The sequence below is a fragment of the Hemitrygon akajei genome, chromosome 20 (assembly GCF_048418815.1).
Source record: "Hemitrygon akajei chromosome 20, sHemAka1.3, whole genome shotgun sequence".
NCBI classification, from domain to species: domain Eukaryota; kingdom Metazoa; phylum Chordata; class Chondrichthyes; order Myliobatiformes; family Dasyatidae; genus Hemitrygon; species Hemitrygon akajei.
In genome coordinates, this window is record NC_133143.1 from 24,046,955 (window position 1) to 24,073,839 (window position 26,885).

General features: G+C 41.0%; 1 protein-coding gene across 1 annotated transcript in view; it reads right to left on the reverse strand.

Moving 5' to 3' along the window:
- LOC140713648 (lysophospholipid acyltransferase 1-like) overlaps positions 1 to 26,885 on the reverse strand; it is a 113,844-nt gene that overhangs the window by 61,374 nt on the left and 25,585 nt on the right. The window contains exons 3-5 of the mRNA XM_073024015.1: positions 15,108 to 15,185; positions 6,401 to 6,496; positions 720 to 775 (exon numbers count right to left, since the gene is read on the reverse strand). Of these exons, the coding sequence (XP_072880116.1) occupies positions 720 to 775; positions 6,401 to 6,496; positions 15,108 to 15,185 (230 nt within the window). The remainder of the gene's footprint in view (positions 1 to 719; positions 776 to 6,400; positions 6,497 to 15,107; positions 15,186 to 26,885) is intronic.

Genomic DNA, 26,885 nt, shown 5'->3' on the forward strand with positions numbered 1-26,885 from the left:
AAACCAATATACAGTACTATGCAAAAGTCTTAGGCGTGCTACATTTTTCATCTGGTTTCACATGCTATGGCCCACAAAGCCCTGACCTCAACATCATTGAGGCGGTCTGGGATTACCTGGAGAGACAGAAGCAAGTGAGACTGCCTATGTCTGCAGAAGCACTGTGGCAAGTTCTCCAAGATGCTTGGAACAATCTACCAGCCAATTTTCTAATAAAACTGCAAGACAGTGTAGCTAAGAGAAATGGTACAGTTTTAAAACAAAGGGTGCTCACACCAAATAATGATCTGATTTAGTTTTTTACTGTTTACCGCTCTTTGTAGTAAATATGATATTTAGAAACTTATTTATTTTGTTACTCTTGAAAGCATCTTCACTTTATAGATTTTTTTTTACATGTGCCCAAGACTTCTGCACAGTAGTGTAAATCAGTTACCAACAAATTTGAAACAAGGCATCAGGCCCAGAGACTTAAAAGCTACCAAGAAAGCAAAAACGAAAAGGATGAAGAAGACTTTTATCATTTGACTACTCTGTTGGAACAGTTACGATTTCAGCGTTCTGAACAGATGTTGCTATGATTATAGATACATCTCAACAGTTAAGTTATAATGAATACTCTCGTGCACAAAACATAAAATTTACCGATGATTCACCTGCAGAAAATTTAAAATACAGTTTTACAAATCAACTCCAAGCGTAGATCATTAGGGTCTTACCATCATGTATTTGAAAAGCCAGGCTTGTGATTTTCTGGGTGACTATCATCAAAGGTCTAAAAAATAGAAAGGAAAATAGCTTCAGTTTTTCCTTTACATTGCAAGGATTACCAGAAACAGATGCTAAATAAAGCTGATACAAGTGTGCTAATGCATAGAAAATGGCATGCAAATATCCTAAATGCAACTTAACCGCATAGTTATAGATATTTCTTTTGTATTTCTAAAGACCCTAGCCCCCTGTTCAGTTATAATAGAGAACTAATAAACTGGAGTTTGAACCTATGACATAGAACCTAGAACATAGAAATCTACTGCACATTACAGGCCCTTCGGCCCACAACATTGTGCTGACCATGTAACCTACTCTAGAAATTGCCTAGAATTTCCCTACCACATAGCCCTCTATTTTTCTAAGCTCTATGTACCTATACTAGAGTCTCTTAAAACACCCTATTGTATCCAGCTCCATGCACTCACCACTCTCTGTGAAAAACTTACTCCTGACAACCCCTCTCTACCTACTTCCAAGCACCTTAAGACTATGCTACCTCACATTAGCCATTTCAGCCCTGGGAAAAATCTTCTGGCTATCCACATGATCGAAGTCTTTCATCATCTTATATACCTTTATCAGGTCATCTCTCCTTCAAGGAGAAATGGCCAAGTTCACTCAACCTGTTCTCATAAGCCACGTTCTCCAGTCCAGGCAACATAATTGTAAATCTCCTCTGCACTCTTTCTATAGTATCTACATCCTGTAGTGAGATGACCAGAACCAAACACAGTACTCCAAGTGGGCTCTGACCAAAGTCTTATATAGCGGTAACATTACCTCATGGCTCTTGAACTCCAGAGCTCTTGATGAAGGCCAACACACCATACACCTTCTTAATAACACTGTCAACCTGCGCAGCAGCTTTGAGTATCCTATGGACATAGACTCCAAGATCTCTCTGATCCTCCACACTGCCAAGAGTGTTACCATTAATACTATATTCTGTCTTCAAATCTACCAAAATGAACCACTTCACACTTATCAGGGTTGAACTCCATCTGCCACTTCTCAGCCCAGTTCTGCATCCTATCAATGTCCCACTGTAACATCTGACAACCCTCCATACTATCCACAACACCCCCAACCTTTGTGTCATCAGCAAACTTACTAACCCACCCTTCTACTTCTTCAACCAGGTCATTTATAAAAATCATAAAGAGGAGGGGTGCAAAACACCACTGGTTGTAATGTAATGTATTATGTGAGTTTTCGTAGGTCAGAGTGCATATGACGTACTTATTGATATCATAGAACTTGAGTGCTGGTGCATTGGTAACCAACTGCTTCAATGTGTCAAAACTTTTCTTTTGTTCATCTTCCCAATGCTAGATACAGAGACTAGATCTACCTACAGTCTCGCACAGTTTGAGACAAAATCACACATGTTATAAGTTCCATGGTGTGAAATAAAAGATTTATTAGTCTATGTTAGTAAAAGAAAATATACTGCTGTTAGTATTGTAAGATACAATGTAAAATAAAGTACAAGTAGTTAAGATTTTTATTAGTTTATGTCATGGCTGTTGTAATGTTAGAAAGTCATACCTAGAGGCATTGTTTTGGTAATTCACAGTATTGTAAAAAAAAACTTGAGAAGGGGGATGTAATGTATTATGTGAGTATTCGTAGGTCAGAGTGCGTATGACGTCAGAACGTGGGGGGTTTGTAAAATGGAAGTCTGGTGAATAAACTTGTGTGTTTAATACTGCGGTGTCCGAGTCACATTAACGCTACACTGGTCACCAACATCCATGCTGAATATGAACCACCTACAGCCATCCTTTGCCTTCTGTGATCAAGCCATTTCTGGATCCACAAAGCAAGGTTTCCCTGGAGCCCATACCTCCTTACTTTCTGAATGAAACTGGATCCTAATTACTAGATAGGTAGTTACTCAATGCTTCACTTTATACTTTGCATCTGATAATATAGTGAGTCCAGGTTTTAATAGTCTTGATAGTTATTTTAAAAGAGATAGACGAGATTGTTGGGGCCTTGACCAATACCTGTGTCTTCTCACACAGGCGAGATCCTGGAGGACTGGCGAGTAGCTAACGTTGTTCCATTATTCAAGAAGGGAGCCAGAGGTAATTCTAGAAACTATAGACTGGTGAGTCTCAGGTTCATAGTATGGAAGTTACTGTAGTGAATTCTTAAGGATATGATTTATGAGCACTTAGAAAGACATGGCCTAATTAGGGAGAGCTAGCATGGCTTTATGTGGGGCAAGTTTGTGTGGGGCAAGTTGTGTCTTCCTAACTTGATTGAGATTTTTGACAAGGTAACCAGAATGACTGATGAAGGTAGAGCTGTGGATATTGTCTACAGGGATTTTAGTAAGGCATTTAAAAAGATCCCTCGTGGGACTTTAAGATGTGTGGGATTCATGGTGAATTAGGTGCTTGGATTCAGAATTTGCTTGCCCATAGAAGACTGAGGATGGTGGTAGAAGAGACTTACTCTAGTTGGAGGTCTATCTTTAGAGGTGCTCTGCAGGATCTGTAGTGGGACCTCTGTTGTTTGTGATGTATATAAATTATTTGGATGATGGGTAGAGTTAATAAGTTTCCAGCTGATATGAAGTTTGGTGGTGTGGACAGTGTAGAAGACTGGCAAAGAATACAACATGATTTAGATCAGTTGCAGATATGGATGGAGAAATGGCAGATGGAGTTTAACCCGGTCAAATATGAAGTGTTACATCTAGGTAGGTCAAATGTGAAGAGACAGTTAGACAGTGTTGATGAGTAGAGAGATCTTGTGGTCCACGTCCATAGCTCCCTGGAAGTAGCTACACAAGTTAATAGGGTGGTTCAATAGACATATGACATGCTTGCTTTTATTAATTGAGGCACTTAGTTCAAACTTCAGGACGTTATGCTACAGCTTTATAAAATTCTAAGTTAGGCTGCATCTGGAGTATTGCATTCAGCTCTGATTGCCCTATTATAGGAAAAATATTTGGAGTGGATGCAGAAAAGGTTTACCAGGATGTTGCTTGGGCATGTGGTGTAATGAGAGGTTGGACAAACTTGGGTTATTTTCTCTGAAGGCTGAATGGAGATCTGATAGAGGTTTATAACATTATGAGGGGCATGGATAAAGGAGATAGATGGTATCTTTTTCCACTGGTTAAAATGTCTAATACCAAAGGTCATGTATTTAAGGTGACCGGGGGGGGGGGGGGGGGGGGTAACTTCAAAGGAGATGATTAGGGCAAAGTTTATTTTATATACACACAGCATGACAGGTGCCTGGAGTGATGGTACAGGCAGAAACACTAGAGGCTTTTAAGAGATGTTTAGATAGACACATTTATGTGAAGAAGGATGACACATGTAGGATGGAAGGATAAGGACATTGTGTAGGCAGAAGAGATTCATTTACTTAGCCATTTGACAAATAATTTAATTGATTCAGCACAACATTGTGGGCCTAAGAGCCTTTTCCTGAGCTGTACTGTTCTACATTCTATGTTCTAGTACAATGTGGCAAGTTAATTAAGGATGTATTTAATATGGATTTATGAGACGTTGGAATTATCATCAAGGCCGACATATACTTCTCAAAAACCTATATGCCCTTGAGCAGGGTTTCCAAACTTTTTGTTTTTATAAATGACATTAACCAAGGGGTCCGCGGACACCAGGTTGGGAACCCTTGTCCTTAAGAAACGAGTACCCTTCTGAACCACTGCAGTCCTTTAGGTGAAAGTACTTACATGATGCTATTGGATAGGGAAGCCCAGAATTCACACACAGCAACAATGATGGATCAAAAACATGTTTCTGAAGTGGAACGATGTGTAAATTGGTGGGGAACTTGGAGATCAATAATGAACAGCAATTGGTTTATTGGTTCTTGATCCACACCTGAAGGTTTCTCAAAAGCTATAAGCCTTCCAGTATTTTACCTCTGGATATTATGTAAACCAGGTACCTGAGGATAAAAAGTAAACCCTTTTCTATCTCATAGACCCACTGTTCAGAATATCGGAACTGCACCATGAAAACTGAAACTCCCAAAACTGGGTCTTTTGTGACTTTGGATGAGAACCATTAATGCAAAAGGAAAACAAATGGTTATTAGCAACTCAAACTGGCTCACTGATGTCCTTCAGGGAGATCTTGCCAAACTTCTTGATGAACTGTTCATCTCTCCAGTTCCACATTATTCCCAATAGAGACTGCACAGTGTCTTCAACAAAGGAAAAACAACTACAAATCCCCTTGAGAAGATAGAAATACTATAAGTATTTCAATATGAAGGACAATTAAAATAAAGTAATATTAATTATGCCTATTGGACACACTTGCTCAAAAATTAGATCATGTAGCACCACACTTTAATATTCTACACAATTCAATTTATTTAAAAAATAAACTGTATGCAAAAATTAGTGGCATACAACAATGAATTTCAAAAGACTGCAGTTTTCACCAGTGCACAAAGGGTCCCAACATGCACAATTCCTGGACATCACCTACAGTTTTTGTTTTATTCAGGTTGGTGTGCCCGAAGAAGAGTTGAAGGACATCCTTTAGAGTACAAATGCACAAAAGCAAGTTGCAAAACTACCTGGACTTTGTGATCAAAGGAGAGGCATTCATTACAAAAAATCCCTCTCCCCACACCCACAGCCTTTCCTATATTCTAACGCTGGCTCTGACAACAATCGGGTAATTGATCTCTTATACCTTCACCGAAACCAGGGACATGTTACTTGTAGGATTTTCTAGATCTCAATAGAGAAAAAAAAAGTGTTCAAATGCTGTAACATACTGCCGACAGTCAAATATCGATAAAAAGTATTCATGCATTATTTCAATGTATTATTTGACAAAAAATAATCCACTGTTGTATTTATTCACAAAATGCTGTTAAATGTAATATTTCCTATATCTACATGTATAATAAAGACTGATGTCGGTTTATTACAAAATTCAACAAATGATCTGTTATCACACGGCCAACATGCCACAATATACAGCACACCAAGATTGTTTCTTGCAAACGATACAGAAACTATGAAAAGGCACAACTCACCAAAAGGATCCACTGAGCATAAAGGAAAAGAAGAAACAGATCAACATGACAGACAGCACATAACAGGAAGCTCAATGATTGAAATGAAGTGTAAACGTTACCAGAAAGGTGTCTTTAAAATGGTAAAATGGAATTCAGCAGGTTACCCCAGACTGCAGTACCTATGCCTCAATACAGATCTCAATATTTCATGGATTCTTGATGAAAAATAACCAAAGAAAGGTAAATGTAGGAACTGCATGAAAGCTTTGCAGACAAGATATTACACAGGAATAACAAACTAGGTTTTAAATTCCAGTTCTGACAGTGGGAAACAAAGTAGAAGTCCTCCAAAGAGGAAGCAGAGCTAGGTTTTTACTGAACATAAGGGCACAGGCGAGTTTATTCCTTCCCACTTCACAAGCATATTTCTTGTCCTCTTAGCTGTTGCACTAAATGGGTTGGCTAAATGATGAGTTCTCTCTTGTAGGAGTCTGGCACAGTGGGAAAAAAAATCTACATTATCTAATCACCATCCCATATCTTGAATATGCAAGGGGCTTATATGTAACCAAGAAATATTTGGAACAGAACTTACCCAGAGAAATCTGTGGAGAGCAGTCCATAATTAAAAATATATACTCTACTAATTTGGCACACTGTGAGATAGCCCATTGCTGCTACAAATGAATACCTAAAGGAGCAAGAAACAATTTTTTTAAATCATTATGTTGTTGCATGTAGGGAAAGGATTATAACACATGACATATTCTGGAAAGGTACGATTTCAATTTTCTCACCTCTTCTGTTAATCTGGACACTGGCATGCAATTCAATGGGCACAAATTATTTTTCATACACTGTATTCACATACACCCCAGACAAGGAAAAATGTGAAATTACACAAAATGTGGATAGTTTCCTCATAATTCAGAAGATTATGGGTAATTTGACTAGTTTCCAAGAAGAGGAAAATGGGTAAGAAATGAAAGACCATTTCTACTTTTGAACATGGTCCAAAAATTAGAAGCAGGCCTCTCAAGAGTGAAATTAGGAAAACGTTTTACATGCAAAGGATGGTGGAAATTTGGAATGCTCTTTTGTAAATGTTAATTGATTCTGATCAATTATTAACATTTTATTTCCATTCAATACATTTTTGATAATCCAAGTTAAAGGGACATGGCAAAGCCAAGTATGTGGAGTTGGGTCATATATCAGCTCTGACCTACATAATTATTAGAAGCATGTGGGACTACATAGTATTGTTGTTCCAATTCACTAAGGCCAACAATATAAACATCTCAATAATTTAGTAAACACAGAAAACAAATTCATCCTGAAACCCTGAGGTTATATACACAAGCAATTCTGCAAACGCAGAAATCTGAAGTAACACATACACAAAGTGCTGGAGGAACAAAGCAGATATGAAAGAGGAATAAATGGTTAATGTTTTGAGCCTAGACTCTTTATCAGGTCTTGAAAGGAAGGAGGAAGAAGCTAGAAGCAGTAGCTGGGGGAGCGGAAGGTGTACAGGCTAGCAGGTGATGGTTGAAACTAGGTGGCTGACTGATGTGGCCTGACCCAAGTTCCTCCAACATTTTGTGTGTGTTGCTCCAAGATTAAACAGGGCCTTCAAAAGTATTCAGGCCTCACAACTATTTTCACATTTTGCTGTCTCGTTTTCTAAATTTAAAATATATTGAAGTAGGATTTTTGAGCTCATCAACAAATCATTGCGTATCTTGTCAAATCAAAAGAAAAAATCCAAAATCTGTTAAAAATTTACCAAGAATTAAAAAAGAAAATTGAGAGGCTGAAAAAGTATTCATCCACTTTGTAATCCTATGATAACTTTCCTCAGGTGCAATATACCGTGTTACCTTACCAACTTACCCAACTTGTTGATGTAGAAAATTGAAGGATCATCTGTTTTCAATGAATTAATAAGAATAAATACCCTCAACAGTATGTTAGATTTTCCACAGACCAAACCAAAATGAAGACAAAAGAGCATTCAAGACAGGTCAGGGAAATGAATATAGAGAAGCATGACTCTGGGGATGTGCTCAAGACCATCTCAAAAGGCACTGAACATACCTCGAAGCTCAGTGCAGTCCATCGCAAAAAAGAGGAAACCACGGCCACACTGCTTAGGTCAGGCCATCCTCGAAACTTAGTCGCCAGAGAAGAATGGCACTTGTAAGAGAGGCTATTGTGATGCCAAGTCACTCTGAATGAGCTGCAGAAGCCAGTGGCTGCAACTGGAGATGAAGTTCGTGGCTCCACAATCTCTAAGGCCTTGCACAAAGAGGGTATTTTATGTGTAACCGGGTGACTATCGAATGATCTTCAGTATCATTAAAAGTGTACTTAGGCATTCATTCCAGTAACGCCAGAATAGGTGTCTGTGCCTTTAAGTAGAGATGGTGACGTCATTACTCACACACGGGATAGCGGTGAGACCATTTTGCTTTCTGCTGCAGAAGCTGTTGGGGCATTGGAATCAAGATCCCCCAGGGATGCTAGGCATGGTGAGGAGAGATTTTCACGAATAAAGAACTTGACGCTGGATAGCATGGCTTGCTAAGTTCCTCACCAGCCAAGCAGAATTGCCACTACTGTATTAGTACCGGATTAGTTCTGTATTGGTACTGTATTAGTTTTGTGCGATTTTCTTTGTATTTTTATACTGCTTATGCAATTGGTCGAGACACAAGTGTGTGGACCGAAGGTTAAACGGAGATTGTAATGGCAGGTCCTGATTGTAAAGTCATTCGTTTTGTTTTAAGACCCTCTTTCTGGCACTTAAACATCTGAAACAGATAAAGGAATTAAAACCCGAAAAAGTTGTTGTTGTCCTGAGTGTGTACTTTTCCCCAGGCCACAACATTTGGTACCAGGAGTGGGGTTAATTCCAAGCCAGTTTAGAGGGTCTCTGATTGTTGTATGCAGTATAATCTATAATACCTAATACAGTAGTGGTGAAGGCAGGATTGTGTTCCCATCAGGCGGAAGGAGAGAGCGCTTGTTGCCTTGTAGCCAGCGCGGTGGAGCCTCGGGACTGGGCCAGGACACCAGCGACTGACGTCAGGACGCAGAGCGGTGACGTGGATTCAGGGAATGGCCGGTCGTGAAGCCATCGCATTTGCAGCAAAGGACAGCAGCAACTCCTTTTGCAGGCTTGTGAAAACTTTAAAGACTTGAACTTTTACTATGTCACGCTCAGAGGACAAACCAGTTGAATTTGATTTGAATGAGCAAATTAGGGAATTGAGTAGTAGGTATGATGAAGCCATGGCAACCATAGATATATTAAGCAAAAGGTCCTATGTATATGTCCCAAGGGAAAGCCACATTGTTCCATTTACAGGGGATGTTGAGAAAGATGGGAGGTCTGTTGATGACTTTATTGAAGAAGTACAACGTGCACTTCATAGTAGAAATCAGTCTGACCGGGATCAGTATGACTTTGTCATGTCCCTGCTCAGGGGTGCAGGCTTAGAGGAAGCAGGCATGCGCAGTGATGCTGAGGAAGACCGGGCTGATGACTTGTTCACCTACCTCAGGGAAGCTTTTAGAGACAAGCGTAGCACACCCCAGCTGTGGCATGGCTTCTACAGTCGCAAACAGCTTGAGGGTGAAGATGTAAGAGAGTTTTCACATGCCCTAGCCCAAGCTCTTAGCTTGATACTGAAGCACTCCCCTGTGGCCGTGACCAACGTGATACTAAGAGATCAATTTATAGAGGGGATCAGGGATCCTTCCCTCAGATGGGAGCTCCACAGATTCATGCAGAACCACCCTGAGTCCTCAATGATACTAGTGAGAGAGGAGGCTCGTCTGTGGCTCGCAGAAGAGCCCCTGGGAAATACAAAGTCTGGAAAGTCAAAGTGTAGCAGTAGCCAGGCACAGTGCTCAATTGTTAAAGCTCGGGAATCTGAATCTGTCACACTAGATGACGTCCAGAAAGTATTCGCAGAGCAGGACAAAGCCCTTTGTGAATTGACTCAAACAGTGTAAGATCTCACTGTACAGAGGGATTTTACACACGCTACTCGCAGCAGACGTAATTTACAGCCTAGGTTCACAGAAGATGGGCAACCAATACGAGTCAAGTGTCGGGTGGGAGGGCATTTGGCCAAGAATTGCCCACAGAATCAGGGTGCAAGGGAAGTGGAGTCTGCATCCTCCTGCCTTCAAGAGGTTGGGAGTTGGGCAATTCGGCGGAACCTCATAGATACAGAGGATGTACCACTATCTCGTGACCAGTTGCTGCAACGTGCGGTAGGAACACATCCAGTTGCTGAGTTTGAAATATCAGGTGTCCCTGTCCGTTGTCTGTTGGACACAGGTAGTCAAGTCAGCACCCTGACTGAGCAGTTCTTTAGCGAACACTTGAATGGAGAGGATGAGGATATGTTGTCCACTGCTGGCTGGCTTAGGCTAACAGCTGCAAACGGTCTTGATATTCTTTACCTTGGGTATCTAGAGCCAGAGATTCAAGCAATGGGCCTGAAGATACCAAATTGTGGCTTTCTAGTAGTCAGGGATCCTGTTGGCACCGAACCACCTACCCCATGTATTATAGGCATGAACATTATCAGCCAGTGTAGGCAACTTGTCTACACAGAGTTTGACACCGCCCTAGAAGGGAAGCTGGATTCTGATCGGAGAGATGTTTTCCAGAAAGTGCAGATGCACACTACTGGAAAAGGAACAGTAGTCTGAGTATTGGGAAAAGATACTGAGCACATACCTGCTGGGTCTGTAATCGCTGACAATAACCCCCTATCCCACTTGAAAACTGCCAAGTTGGGCGCAGTGGAGCAGAGATGAATCTCACAGCTGTCAGAGTTTGACTTCGATGTCTGGTATCATCCGGGTTGGAGCAATACCATGGCAAATGCCCTCTCTAGGCAGCCATTTGCAGGGGAGACTGAGCCAGTCTCAGACGATGCAGAGTTTGATGGGTCTGTGGCGATCTGTAGTTTGATCAATCGTGGCACTGCTCTTGACCCCGGCACTGGTTACCGCTGGTCTTAACAGCTGTAAGGTTAAGCAGATTCGAGCTTGGGAAGCTGTAAGTGGTCCGATGCAAGGGAACACTCCAACACTCCCAGGTTATTCTAATGGGGACTTGCATACTTTTCAGCAGCAAGACCCTGTGTTAAGTGCCCTAAGAAACATGGGATCAGAAAAGAAAGCTGAGTGGCCAGGAGTGTAAAACTCTGCCTAAACCTGTTTTGTCTCTGTTAAAGTACCGGGACAATATCAGGGAGCGTAAAGGGTTACTGTATAGGGTCACTGAGGATGAGAAGCTTCGGAAGTGTTACCAGCTTCTGGTACCTATCAGCTTGAGGAGCAAAGTGTTAGAGTATTTACATAACTCTATGGGCCATCAAAGCATAGAACGTACTCTGCAGTTGTTGAGAGGCTGTTGTTTTTGGGTGGGCATACACGAGGATGTGGCACAGTGGATCAAAAATTGTCCACGTTGTGTGCTAACTAAGATGCCGCAGCCTAGGATCCGCCCCCCCATGAAGTCATTTCTGGCTTCTAGGCCGCTTGAAGTTGTAGCGGTAGATTTCACTGTGTTGGAGCCAGCAACTGACGGGCGTGAGAATGTCTTATTGGTCATGGACATTTTCACTAAATTCACCCAAGCATTTCCGACTCGGAATCAAAAGACAGATACCACAGCAAGGGTGCTCTTGAGGGAATGGTTCTTGAAGTACGGTGTCCCTGCGAGATTGCATTCTGACCAGGGCTGTAACTTCGAAAGTGAAGTCATAACTGAGCTTTGCAAACTATACAGGGTAAAGAATAGCTGTACCGCACCCCATCATCTGACTGGCAACGCACAGTGCGAGCATTTCAACAGGACAATGCATGATTTATTGCCTCCAGGAAAGAAGCACAGGTGGCCAGAACATCTACCCGAGTTGGTGTATGCATATAATGCGACACCTCACGCCACCACCGGGTATTCACCTTACTATCTGTTGTTTGGGGTGGATCCCCACCTGCCTGTGGATGCTCTCCTGGGGCAAGAACAGACTGTGGACCGGAAACATAACTGGCGAGCGGTACACCCGAGCCGACTGAGGGACGCACATGCCAGAGCAAAAGAATACTCTGAACAGAAGCCGGCAGAACGCATTGCCTGGCAGGAGGACAAAGTTTACTGTCCCAAAGTTGATGTGAATGCACTGGTTTACCTGAGGAACAGACCATTAGGCCATAATAAGATCCAGGATGCTTGGAACCCAACCGTTTACAGGGTGGTAGAGGTACTAGGCAACACATACACCGTGGAACCTTTGGAGGATGGGTCTAGCAAGAGGGTGAACCCATCCCACTCCAGCTCCCCAAAGGAGACTGCAAACTCCAGTAACTCAGACCAGCTCACCCCCGGGGTAGGAATCAGATCCTGAGGATTCAGAAAATGGTGTGATAGTGGTAGAAGAACAGGGTGTACAGAGCCTTGACCCTAACCTAGACAGCATATCTTCTGAAAACGTGACACCTTCTGGGACTGAGACTGGGGAGCCGATGACTGCTAACGCAGGAGTGGAGGTCGGTAGCCCTCCTGAGGCAGCACCCCACAGGAGTAAACAAGTAAATGCTGGACAGCACCCTAACCCACATCGCGAACCAAGGTCAGTCCTTGCTGAGGCCTCCATAAGTCCGGCAGCAGTGTCTGATATACTGGCTAGTCTTAGTTCAGTTCTCTTTAGAGAAGCAGTTAAGGAGTTTAAAAGTACCCTTGTAGTGAGCGAGTAATCAAGGACGATTACTTGAATGCAGGGGAGAATGTAAACGAGTGACTATCGAATGATCTTCAGTATCGTTAAAAGTGTACTCAGGCATTCATCCAGGTAATGCTAGAATAGGTGTCTGTGCCTTTAAATGGAGATGGTGACATCATTACGCACGCGCGGGATAGCAGTGAGACCATTTTGCTTTCTGCTGCTGAAGCTGTTGGGGCATTGGAATCAAGTTCCCCCAGGGATGCTAGGCATGGTGAGGAAAGATTTTCACGAATAAAGAACTCGATGCTGGATAGCGTGGCCTGCTAAGTTCCTTACCAGCCAAGCAGAATCACCACTACTGTATTAGTACTGGATTAGTTCTGTCTTAGTACTGTATTCAGTGTGTGGACCGAAGGTTAAACGGAGATGGTAACGGCAGGTCCTGATTGTAAAGTCACTTGTTTTGTTTTAAGACCCTCTTTCTGGCACTTATAAACATCTGAAACAAATAAAGGAATTAAAACCCAAAAAAGTAGTAGTTACCCTGAGTGTGTACTTTTCCCCGGACCACAACAAATGGAAGAGTGGCAAAGAAGCAGCCCTGGCTAAAAAAAATCCTTACCAGTAAAAACTTTGCAAAGCATCACTTAGAAGATACTGTAAAGATGTGGGAGAAGGTTTTGTGGTCTGATGAGACTAAAGTGGAACCTTTTGGCCTCAACACTAAGCAGTACATGTGGCAAAGATCTTCTGCTGCATATCAGTCAGGTAATGCCATCCCTAATATATAGTGGAAGTAGCATTATGCTGTGGGGGATACTTTTCAGCAGCAGGCCTGGATACATGGGAAGATGAATGTTGCTAAATGCAGTGAGATCCTGGATAAAAGCCTGCTAGCCTCCACCTCAAAGCTTAAACTGGGGAGGAAGTTTGTCTTTCAACAGGAAAACGACCAAAAGTATTTTGCCAGAACAACAATGGAATTGCTTCAAATGAAGAAAACTGATGTCACTAAGTGGCCCAGTCAGAGTCCTGACTTAAACCCAATTAAACATCTCTAGTAAGACCTCAAGTTTGCTGTTCACAGCTGCCCTCCAACTAACCTGACACAGCTTGAGTAATTTTGCAAGGAGTAATGGACAAATCTTGCTCCATCACATTGTGCAAAGTTAATACAGACTTAGCCAAAAGACTACTGGCTGCAGTAGCTGTGAGAGGCAGTTCAACTAGGTACTGAACAAAGGAAGATGAATACTTTACAATTGCTGACATTTGTTTTTGAATCTTTAGTTTTTCATGCTTTACATTTTTCCTTTCTTTGGCTCTACTATGAAAAAAGCAGCATGTGATTCACAAATAAAATTTCACAGTTAAATTGGTCAAAATCCCTGGTTGTAATACTCATTTATGTGAACAAAGGGGTCTAAATACCTTTACAAGGCCCTGCATATTTTTTTAGTTACTCAATGGATGAACTAATGGATATGAATGAGAAATTTTGTTTTCTAATACTTTATGTACTTGAAGAGATGAAAGAAACTGGAAAGGAAATCTATTTAATCACTGGACTCCAAAGTCTCTTTGACATCATTCTATTTAAGTCTATGATCAGTGTTCTTTAAAACATTTTTTCTTATTTTTCCTCTCAAACAATCATTATTTCTCATCCTCTGCTCCATTTCTGAAACAAGGACATACTCTTAAAATTAACTAAACCTCAGGAATGCAACTGGTTAAACCCTGCCTTTCATATTGTTAACCCTAACATGAATTTGTTACTCAGTAATATATTCTTCTAAATTTAAACCCACTTCTATCCTACTCCCTTCAATTAACATTAAGAACGTTATCTTGTGATGCAAATCAAACAAAAAAGAAAGCCATATGGAGGGAAACCACCAAAAATGGGCAATGACCCAGTGGAATTTTATACACATTTGTTGCTCTAGGGCAAAATGAAAATGGATCAAAATAGCGGCTGCTTAAAAAGTGACTGGATTAATCCGCCAGAATGACACCACTTACAAAAGCAGTAAATGTAGAATTGTCACTGAACAGTTGAAGCAAAGGAGACCTTTTCAGTGGTCCACTCTCTGCTATAACAATGGGCATCAGCAGAATGATGTAAAAAAAATTCTTCTCTATCTCTCTAATAGAGTAACTTTTTATGTCTTGCATTATATTGCACTATAAAACAACAAATTTTACAACATATATCAGTGGTAATAAACCTGATTGTGATTCTGAAATATCATTGTGTTCTCAACCTGGGAACCTTGTCTCAGTGCCAAATGGCAGAGCTGAATAGAGATCTCCTTACTGTCCTCACAAGATAAGGGGAAAGACGTACTCTTTCTACATTTACAATTCTGGTTCTAGATGGTGACCCAGCCATACAGCTGGTGTTAATGGACAAATATTAAGTCAAGTTAATTAGAATCTTACATTACGAAGTATTGTTGTTTTATTATATATAAAGGGCAACTTGATTGACAAAATGCATGAATAATGTAAAATACATTTATTTTACACATTACAACTACATACCTGTGTATATTTGAGATGCTTGCTTTTGTCATAATCACATAGCATAAAGAAACTTCTATAAAAATATGTAATGAGTACCTGGAGAAAGAACAGTAAAAGAGAGATCAGATGTCTGGCTTGCAAACATATAGCTATTTTACATAGCAGGCTCCAACATGGTTTTCATTTTGTAACAAAGGGAAAAAAAAAGTCATGAGCCCTCTATCATTCACAATCACTTCCTATCTCAACTGTGCATCCTTAAGCATCTGTAAGCAAAGAAAAAAATTGCCAGTCTCAGTTTAGCAATTTTCAATTGTTCCAACCTCAACCGTATTTTGGGTACAAGTTTCCCCCGCTATCCAAAGATAAGAGTGTTCCTACGAAACCGTTTGTTAGCCGAAATGTCGTAAAGTGAAGAAGCAATCACTATTAATTTATATGGGAAATTTTTTTGAGCATTCCCAGACCCAAAAAATAACTTACCAAATAACACATAAAACCTAAAATAACACTAACATATAGTAAAAGCAGGACTAATATAATAAATATACAGCCTAAAGTAAAAATATTGTATATACGGTGTAGTTTCACATCAAAAAATTGTGAAGACAGCGAGCCAAAATTGATTTGGAAAAAAAAATCGGCACGTACATGCATACGCACACATCTGCCTGCACAAGGCTTCACGGTCATTGTAGTCTTTCTCAGGGTAAACACATGTATAAAGCGGGTGTCTTTTTTTTGTAAAAGAGAAAATCCTTTTTGGTTAGCAAAAACAGGTACTAATGTAGGTCTTTCGTAACAGTGAGCTGTCGTAAAGTGAACGTTTGAAAAACAGGGGCCACCTGTATTTAGATTTCAAATACCCCATTCTGTGAACAAATACCACCTGGCATAAAAACATTACAACTTGTTAAATAACATTTTAAACCAAGGTTCTGATGCTTTCTCAAGGATCTTGTGGTTTCATTTTAAAGTGAAGACAGACTATTAATCACCATGTCTAACCCAACACTTATTTCTCTCAATGTGTCTGATAAAAGATTATTTGGTCGTTTTCACAGTGCTGTTATAGTCTGCTGTGCACAACTTGGCGGCTACAGTTCCAATGTAACAACAGTGATTAAAGTGTGTTGAAATCGCTCCTAAGTGGTACAAGTAGATTTTTTTTTAATTTTATGTCCCCTTGATAAGAAATGTTTTCTGTATGTCCTACATCATCAAATCATCTTAAACATAATCAATCAGACTAACGCAGGCCTTCTCTACCAACATGAACTCAAACCTAGTTGATGGCATATAAGCCACAGAATGTTAACCTGCAATGAGAAAAGGAAATGATATGCTTGCCTTTAACGCAAAGAGAATCTTAAAATTCTCTTAATGCCCAATCGTAATTCTACCGATGTATTCTGTGTACATACATACATTCAGAGTTGGAGACACCACTTGACTCCATGAGCCTACTATGCTCTTTAATAACACTGTGGCTGATCTGACTATAACCTCAAATCCATATTCCAGCCAAATTGCAGTACCTTTCACCCCCCCCCCCCCCACCCCGCCCCAAGTATAGGCCTCCCTCTGCCTTAAAACCTTCAAATTTCCTGTGGACTGTCATTTTAAAATGCCAGGCAAATGAGAGTGACTTTTAGACACTGTTTGGGGGGGGGGGGGGGGGAGGAGAGAGGATTAGGGAGGGGAGAGAGGAGTGGGGGGGGGAGAGAGGAGTGGGGGGAGAGAGAGGAGTGGGGGGAGAGAGAGGAGTGGGGGGAGAGAGAGGAGTGGGGGGGAGAGAGGAGTGGGGGGGAGAGAGGAGTGGGGGGGAGAGAGGAGTGGGGGGGAGAGAGGAGTGGGGGGGAGAGAGGAGTGGGGGGGAGAGAGGAGTGGGGGGGGAGAGGAGTGGGGGGGGGAGAGGAGTGGGGGGGAGAGAGGAGTGGCGGGAGAGAGGAGTGGGGGAGAGAGGAGTGGGGGAGAGAGGAGTGGGGGAGAGAGGAGTGGGGAAAAGGGGCGAGGGGGGCGTTATTTGATGGACAATCAATGTTATGGTTTCTCTGCAGCTTGTTTTGTTTTGAATATACAACACAGACACACAGAAAGACACAGAGTCAAAATGGATTCAGTCAATGGAAGACACCAGTGAGTAAGTCGCTGGTTTAAATTTTCAGTAGTCCAAAAGGGGATGAGTTGAGATCAATCCAGAGTATTGATAAATGACTCTAAGAAGTTTGATGCAACTAGAAGTGTGCAGAGGAGAGAGAGAAGAGGAAGGTTTGAAACAGAAGAAACCTAGTGACAAAGAGATCACTGTTTGGACTCTCTCTCTAAGTAGCCCATGAGGGTGAATTTGTTTCCATTCGAAAGTGTGATTATCACTTAGTTAATCCACAGGAGTGGGTTCTCTGGTGAGGGGAAAACCTTTGTGAATACCACGCGTGTGTTTTCCCTTTGTCTGGGTGTGGTAGTTAACTGAAGAAAGGCACCCCTGTGGCAAATCACTGTTGGAATTATTTCATATGTCGTGGAACTGGATAAGTAGCTATCACGTTGTGTGTGATTGAGGTAACCTTGTGGAATTTACTGTTGTGTTTACCCTTGTCTGGGTGGTAGTTCCCTTGAAGAGGGTCCCCTTTGTGATAAACTACTGTTGGTGATAATCCACACGTGGATTCTGTTTGAGTATCCTGTGGCCACCACTTTGTGATGTCCCATAGCTGAATTCGGGTGTGGTACCACTTGTGTTGAAAGGATATTCGTCGAAGATCACTGTTGGTGATACTTCGTGTGTGGAGTGGAACAACTTCGGAGATAAAACCTACTGCTATTGTTGTTTTGTGTTGCTGTCATAGAATCTGTGGAGTATCAACATAATTGCCTTCTCACAACATTCACTTTTGGAGTACAAACATCTCACGTTAATTACCTGTGCAAGAACTGACTTTCTTTACATACCATCGTAAGACTGTATCACTTACCACCTGAGCTCGAAGAAGTTTGGGAACTTCATTTTTACACCTATATATGCAAAACACCATTAACTCTTGATTTACCTGGTTTAAGTTACTATATTACATAGTTACTAAAAAACTAATGTTTTAACAGCAAAACCAGACTCCAGGTGTGTTCTGTTGAAGCTGATACTTTTACAGTGTTGCGTGTACGTGACAAAGTTCCAAAAACGCACAAATGTTTGAGAGTAATTCCTCCCAATTGAGGGAACATTCTTTCCGTATCCACCCTATCAAGATCTCAAGAAATTTCTGTTACCATCAAATCACTCTTCACTCTTTTGAAGGAAAAACACACAACATGTTGAAGGAATTGAACTCCAGTGCATCTAAACCTAGCAAATGTTGTTTCATAAACAAGCTTTTATTTTCCACAATAGTGTTTCATACAGAACCTTGTTAAATGCCTTCTGAAACTCGAGGAGCAGCATATCTATGGTACTTTAATTCATCAAATACTTAAAATGAGCAAAAATTATTTCCCTTTCATGTCAATTTTGCCTGCTTAAATGAATATTTTCCAAGTGTCCTAGAAAACTATGTTTATGTCTTCAACAGCTTCTAACATTTATCAAAACTGTGTAACATTTTAAATAACACATTAAACCAAGGCCCTGCTACTTTCTTAGGCAAGTGAGAAAGATCCTGTGGTACCATTTTAAAGAGGAATAAGACCATTACTTCCCCATGTCTTGTTTCTCTCAACATCACCTACCACAGACATTAAACTAATTGACCTGTATTGCTCTGGTGTCTATCACTTTGAATAAAGGAGCCAATTTTGTCAAATTTAATGAAATACAGTGCATTCTGCTTAACTGGGCCATCAGTTAATTGGGCAGCCACTTATTTGGGACAACTCTTAAGAAAGGAAAACTAATTGGCTTCCCCTTGTTCATTTGGAACACCATGCCTCTTAATTGGGAAAAGAGAGTGTTGCCAAACAGTTTCTAACCAACGTCAGTCACCTTCCCTTGCATGGATGTAAGACACTGCACTGTGCTTAGAGTGATAAGTTTTTATATAGCATCAGTTGCGTGTGCATATTTTATGTTAGCCATTTGGGCCAATGGACGCAGATTCAAAAAAGCAGTTATTTTTGATCATTTGGTGTTTTTTTTTAAAAAAAGCTCAGATCCTCACCAAGATGCCACAAAAAGATGTGACACTATCTGAAAAAAATATCCCACTGGATCAAATTAAAAGCCATCTGTCTAACACCACTCATCATCAGCTGGCAGAGATAACTGGAGTGCCAAAATCTACAATTGCATGCTTGATACATCAGCAAGATATACTGCGAGAAGAATGGGCATTACATGAGGGGCAACAAGGAACATCCCAAAAATAAAAGTGTGAAGGTAAGGATCTAGATGTTGAAGAGGACCCAAGATGGTTTTCCAATGAAACTGGTTGAAGTATGTGTGTGTCAGAGAACCAATGTTTAGAAAAAAAACACAAGATAGAGGAGCTAACTAAGAAGATAGATCATGAAGATTTTAAAGCAACAGATGGATGGTGGTCTCGATGGAAATGTTGGCATCATATGAAATTCAAGAAAGCACACAGTGAGAAAGATATTGCTGATGCTGTATTGCAGAAACATGCAAATCTACAAAACTCCCCGACTTGCTTCAAAATTTTTCTGCAGATATCTAGAAGGCCAATGAAACAGGCTCTTTTTAAATTATGCATAGCTGTATTCTTATGTGTGGCGATAGAACCAAATTCCTGCTTACTGAATCTGCTTTATCTTTGTTTTCTATTATTCATTCCTCATCCTCACTTCCTAAAGGACAAAGGCTTACTGTTTTTCTATTTTATGACATCTTTCTGCATTTCTAGCCTTACCTAATGATTTACTCTTAGATTTATACTATTAATACCATAAGACAAAAGAGAAGAATTACGCCACTTGTCCCATCGAGTCTGCTCTGACATTCCAACACAACTAACTTACCTCTCTCAACCCCATTCTCCTGCCTTCTCCCGTAACCTTTGATGCCCTGACTAATCAAGAACTATCAACCTCTGATTTAAATATACACGATGATTTGTCCTCCACAGTCACCTGTAGCAATAAATTCCACAGATTCACCAGTCTCTGCCTAAAGAATTTCCTCATCTTTGTACTGAAGTGACATCCCTCTATTTTGAGGTTGTGCTCCCTTAGTCCTAGACTCCCACTATAGGAAATATCCTCTCCCCCTCTATATAGGCCTTTCATATGATAGATTTGATAGTATGATATGTTTCAATCAGATCCCCCTCCCCCATTCTTTTAAACTCCAGCAGTACTCAGTGCCACAAATGTTTTCCTGTGTTAACCCTTTCATTCCCAGGATAATTTTTGTTGACCTACTCTGGACTCTATCCAATGTCAGCACATCCTTTCTTACAAAAAGTGCCCAAAGCTACTCACAATATTTTTAAAAACATTTTTAACATAGTCTGCATTTGGTTTTTTTGCTAGATATATATGACAAATTTGATATTAACTTATCTCAGTTTCCCAAGGCAAACAGAAATGAATAGACCTAGCATGGCATTATTAGTAAGGTCATATTTATAATGTTCCAAGATTTTAAACATGTACATTGTACAGATACAGAAAATAGCTCAATGCAAACACATCAATGGCTAGATTCTTGGCCGCTCCATTGCAGAAAGCAAGAGTATAACATTCCCAATCAGTGTCAAGTTTTGCTCAAGTTCTGCTTTTCTTTTGGAAATCAAATACAGCATAATTTATTTTTTGTCTTTGTTTTCTTCTTTTGATCCACTCTTTTTTCTTTCTTTTCTTCCCCTCAGATTATCTCTTCTCATACCAATATATCTTTCTAACTTTGATGTCGCCTTTCCTCTCTGCATCATCCTCTTTGTATTGATGCCATACTGTATAGTACCAGTGATCTCAGAAATCATTTATTACATTTCATTTCCTTTTAATTCCAATGCCTCCTACATAAAAAGCTATACTGACATGTAAACCTTCTTTACGGTTTACTTGTCCAGCAATCAAAATCAACACTTTTGATCCAGTGCCATCAGTACTAAATCTTATCAAAAGGTTAGAGGTGAAACAGAGCTCCAGGTTCAAACTAAAGTTATAGAAAACAGTGCCTAAAATTCCATTCTGCGACATGCATTTCTTTGGTGCAGCAGGTACTGCTTTGTTTCAGAATAGCATTTATTACACATACAGACATTAAAATTATATTGGTTTATTGTTGTCACATGTACCAAGCTACAGTGAAATCTTTGTTTTTGCATGCCATCCATACCAATCATTTCCTCATATCAGTGTACTGAAGAAGTACATAGGAAAAGCAATAACAGAATGCAGAACAGTATAAAAGCTACAGAGAAATTGCAGGGCAATCGAATAATCAGGTGCAAGGCCATAACAACTCTGAGATCAAGAATTTATCAGCAGTCTATGCTCAGCAGTCTTATAACCATAGGACTGCAGCTGTCCTTGAGTGTGGTAACATATGCTTTCAGGCGTATTGTATCCTCTGTCCAATGGAAGAGTGGAGAAGAGAGAATGTATGAGATGGGTGGGATCTTTGGCAGCAATAAGTACAGAGTCCAAGGAAAGGAGAATGGTTTCCATGATGTGAAGAGCTGTGTCCACAACTCTCTGCAATTTCTTGCAGTCTTGGTTACAGCTGTATGAATCTAACTGGCCACACCCTGCTTGAGGCTGCACTTTCCACAACTACAGTGTGGCATAAACGAAACCTATGTATTGTAGTGTTAATCTGTGTCAACACTTATTTGCTGACTAGTCTGCTATTTGGAGGTCAATGCTCAAGCCAACATACTCTCTGGACCTTTCAAAGCTTAAGACATATTCAGCAGTATGAAGGCCTATTCAACAGGACGACTTCAAATGACTGGCAATCACATTCACATTAGCTGTTATTTGCCAAAATGTACTACATCATTCAAGGCCAATGAGCTTCACAGGCCGAGATGGTGGTAAGTTGCCTTCTTGAACTGTTGCAGTCCCTGAGAGGTGATTATACTCACTATGTAGTTAGAGAGACTTCCAGGATTTTGACTCAAAAGTAAAATGAAAAAATATATTTGCAAGTTGGGATGATGTGTGACTTGGAAGGCAACTTCCAAGTGGTGGTGCTCCTATGCTTTTGCTGCCCTGGTCCTTCTTGCTAGTTGAGGTCTTGGGTTTGGCAGGTGAGTTTTGGTGAGTTGCTGCTGTGTATCCAGGGGATGGTACAAATGACTGCTCCTATGTGTCGGTGATGCAGTGAGTGAATGGCTGATGGGGCACCTATCAAGTGGGCTTATAGACGAAAGTATTCTTTTAGGGTGCATCAAAACCTGGTATGGAAGTTGTCCTGTCCAAGACCGGAAAAAGCTGCAGAAAATCATGAACATAGCCCAGCACATCACACAAACCAATCATCCATCCTTGGACTCACTTTACACCGCATGCTGTCGGAGCAGTGCTGCCAGGATAATCAAGGACACGACCCACCCAGTCAACACACTTTTTGTCCCTCTTCCCTCCGGGAGAAAGTTCAGGAGCTTGAAGATTTCATACGGCCAGATTTGGGAACAGCTTCTTTCCAACTGTGATAAGACTACAGAACGGATCCTGACCCGGATCTGGCAGTACCTTCCAAATATCTGGACCTGACTTGCACTACCTTACTTTCCCTTTTCTAATTATGATTTATAATTTAAATTTTTATTATATTTACTTTGATTTGTTCTTCAGGGAGCGCGCAGCGCAGAATCAAATATCACTGTGATGATTGAACGCTCTAGTATCAATTGTTTGGTGACAATAAAGTAAAGGTCAAGCAGCCTTCTGCACTCCCTCAGTTTTTGTCTGAGTATGCCTTTGCCTTGCTTCTCAGGCACACTGTTACTCTATTTGCTGCGTCATGGCTGGTGGAAGGCTTTTGTGGAAGATATTACAGGAGATCTTGGAAGGAGACTTAAAAAAACCCATTGTTACTTTGCTCAAGTCTCTGCAGCAGACCATGCAATATCAAGAACAAAAAACCCTCTGAGAACGTGAAAAGAGCTTCTGGCGCATTGCCTTCATAAATCAGAGTATTGCGTACAGGAGTTGGGGTGTTACATTCTTGTTGTACAAAATGTTGGTGAAGACAAATTTGGAGTATTGTGTGCTGTTCTGGTCACCTCCCTACCTGAAAAATGCCAGTAAGATAAAAGAGAAAATTTCCAAGGGTGTTGCCAGTGTTACGAATGTGAAGCAACACTGAGGGGCCGAAGGGTACAAAGTCACCCCCCCCCCCTCCTTTTTGAGAATCGCAAGATCGCTATTATTTTGGGTCTGGGACCCAGGAAATGAGAGAGAGACACCTAGAATACACAAGGTTTGGAATGTGTCCTGACATCAGCGGAACGGAACCACTGATAACGGCCATTGTCTCTTGGAGACGGAATTGTGTATTGAGTACTGTACTATTCATTGAAACCCCTCAGGGGACAACCAGAGTGGTCTGGTTGAGGGATTGCATCATCCCAACCTGATTGACATCTGAGACCCCGTGAGTAAGGATAAAAGAGGGGTCTGGGGAACAACCCCTTTAGACGCACCAGGAGAAACGCTAGAAATCCCGTGACAGCAGTTAATAGCGAAAGCCGGTGGGGGCTCGTGTGCGTCCTCCCTTTCCCTGGGGTGGCGAGCTCATCACAGAAGAACGGTTTAGCTGAAGGAGAGGCCACAAGTGAACGGCCACGACAACGAGACTCCTGACGGATCGAAATCATAAAGGAAAGCCGGCAAGTTTTTCTCCAAATCTCTCTCTCTCGCTCCAACCATTGCAACACAGCTGCCCCAACGGCTGCAGCCTGCATGAACTGAGTGAACTTTATATTTCCATCGGACAATACATTATCCCCTAGACAACGATAGAGCTTACTTCTTATTGATTATTATTATACCCGCACTTTTAGATTTAGTATTGATGACGTATATTATCTGTATATTTGCATTGATATTTTTGTGTATTTTTACTAATAAATACTGTTAAAAATAGTATCATCAGACTTCAACGGACGTCTCTACCTTTGCTGGTAAGTGACCCAGTTACGGGGTTCGTAACACCAGAACTTGAGGACCCCAGTTACAGGGAAATATTGAATAGGTTAGGATTTTATTACCTGGAGTGTAGGAGAGATATAGATAGGGTAAATGTAAACAAGCTTTTTACACAGACGTTGGGTGGGACTAGAACTAAAGGTTATGTGTTAAAAATGAAAGGTGAAGCACCTTAGGGGAACCTGAGGGAATAACATCATGAGGATCCCACCCACCCTGCTCACAGACTGTTTGTCCCACTTCCATCAGGGAGGAGACTACATAGCATCCACACCAGGATCACCAAATTCAAAAACATTTACTTTCCCCAAACAGTAAGGCTGATCAACACCTCCATCCACTAACCCACCCCTCCACACTCCCAACCACCACTACTTCATTATCTCCTGTCAGTCACCTCATGTACAGATGACCTAGCATCACTTTATGGACATAAAGCCATGTATATAAGCCATCTTGTGTATTTGTATTCATTGTGTTTTATTATTATTATTATTGTGTTCTTTATTTATTGTGTTTTTTGTGCTGCATCTGATCCAGAGTAACAATTATTTCATTCTCCTTTACACTTGTGTTCTGGAAATCACATTAAATAATCTTGAATCTTAAACATCTTCACTCAAGGGGTCTCCCTGCTGAGGGATGCCACAACTCAACATCATCAGTAAAGCTGATTGCATGTTGCAGTCATAGGAACTGGGAAAAAGCAAAAGCAGTAAATGCAAACCATTTTGGAGGCGATGGTACTTGGCCAATTTGCCATCTGTTTATTAAGTAAAAAGTTTCTACAACAAATTCAAGAATGCACCCCTTTCACTTCACAATTGAAAGCTTTGAATTCAGGAAGATTATTTCTGCATTAAAATGCAGTGAGTTAAACATTACATTACTATTTGTGTAAAATAAATCACATTTTCAGTGGTGCTTCAGAAATGATTGTTGGGGAAAATAATCAACTCCATTTTATGCAATCTGCGTCATTACTGACATTAGCAAATCCAAATCCTTTTTCTTTTTCCAACTGGATAGAATATTTGCAGTTCAGAACTATTTGAGTTCAAAGCACCAAGCCAACTAGCTTACCAAACTTTGTTAATTCTTAGCCAGAACAGACCAACCTACTACACTTGTATATCTCACCCAGAAATTTGTAATTTCTTTTGCTTTAAATATTCATCCACATACAGCACAAATGGAGACCTTTGGTCACATTGCTTGTTAATTAGCCACTTATAATCTCAAGTGTGACTGGTGCAACTGCCCCATCTACTAAACCCTCAAAAACAATTACATATTCATCACTCAACAACATTGGCTCCCCAACCAGACAAAATAGCCCTTCTCTACTTTTTTGTGTCAAGATCATTCAAGAACTTCAAATTTCATGTTTTGGATACTGTTGAAGGATAATTATTCAGAAGATAGCAGTAGCTGCCAGGTCTGTGGCGCCAGAATTGCCTCGGAGGCTCAGCAGGGAAGAGTGAAGGCATACAGGACTCTACTGACAGGGAACTTGATAATTTGTCGTAGGGGATAAAGCTTTTATTAGAAGAAACAGTCAACCTCGACTATTTATTCCTCTCCACAAAAGGTACCTGACCTGCTGAGTTCCTCCATCATTTTGTGAGTTGGTTAGAGAACATTCTCTCAAGGTGGGGGGGGGGGGGGGTGCGGTGAGCAGCTAAAAGACTTTGTGCACATTGGCACAATTGACATACATGGAGAAAGAGACGAGGTCCTGTGAGGTGAATGTAGAGAGCTAGGGAAGAAGTGAAGAAGCAGGACCTGAAAAGATAGAAATCCCTGGTTTACTTCCAGTCCCACCTGCTAATGAGGGAAAAAGCAGTAAGATATGGAAAATTAATGTGTGGCCGAAAAATTGGTGTAGAGGACAGCAATACAAAGTTTTAGACCCTTACCATGTCTTCTGGAGTGGGAACAGTTCAATTACACCTGAACTAGAAGGGGACCAACTTGAACTAGAAGCAGCCAGATTTGCTTGTGTTACTGGGGTGAGTTTAAACTAGACTGGCAGGGTGTGAGGGACCCCAAGTCTTAGGGAGACAAATGAAAATCAGGAAAGTATTGCAGCAATCAATTTGAATTTGCATGACGGGAAGGAGAATGACAGGGAGTGAGGAAAGCTTAACGGATTAAATTGCAGGTAAGGTGAATGAACTTGGGGCTTAGGTAGCTATGTTGGGCTTGGATATTATACCATTACAAAAATTAGTTTAAAGAGGGACAGGAATGTCAGCTGAATGCCTGGTGTATAGGTGCTTGAGCTGGGTTAGAGACAGATAAAGAGGGGTGGGGAACATGCATTTTTGATGTAGCAGTCAGAGATGAAATTACTGAAGGGTCATCCAGTGAGGCTTTATGGGTGCAGCTGAGAAATAAGGAGGGGATCACATTGTTGGGATTGCACTATTAGGTCCTCAAATAGTCAAGTGGAATTATAAGAACAAATACACGGAGTGATTGTGCAGAGTTGCTAAAAAGTGATAGGGCTGTCAAAGCATTAACTTCAATTTTCCTAACGTACTCTTTCCTAACATAGGTAAGGGGTCAGATGGGGTGGAATGCATTAAGTACATTCATGAAACTTTCATTGGACAATACATAGAGGGCCCTACTAGGGAGATAGCAAAGCTTGATCTACTCTTGGGTAACAGGGCAGGTAAC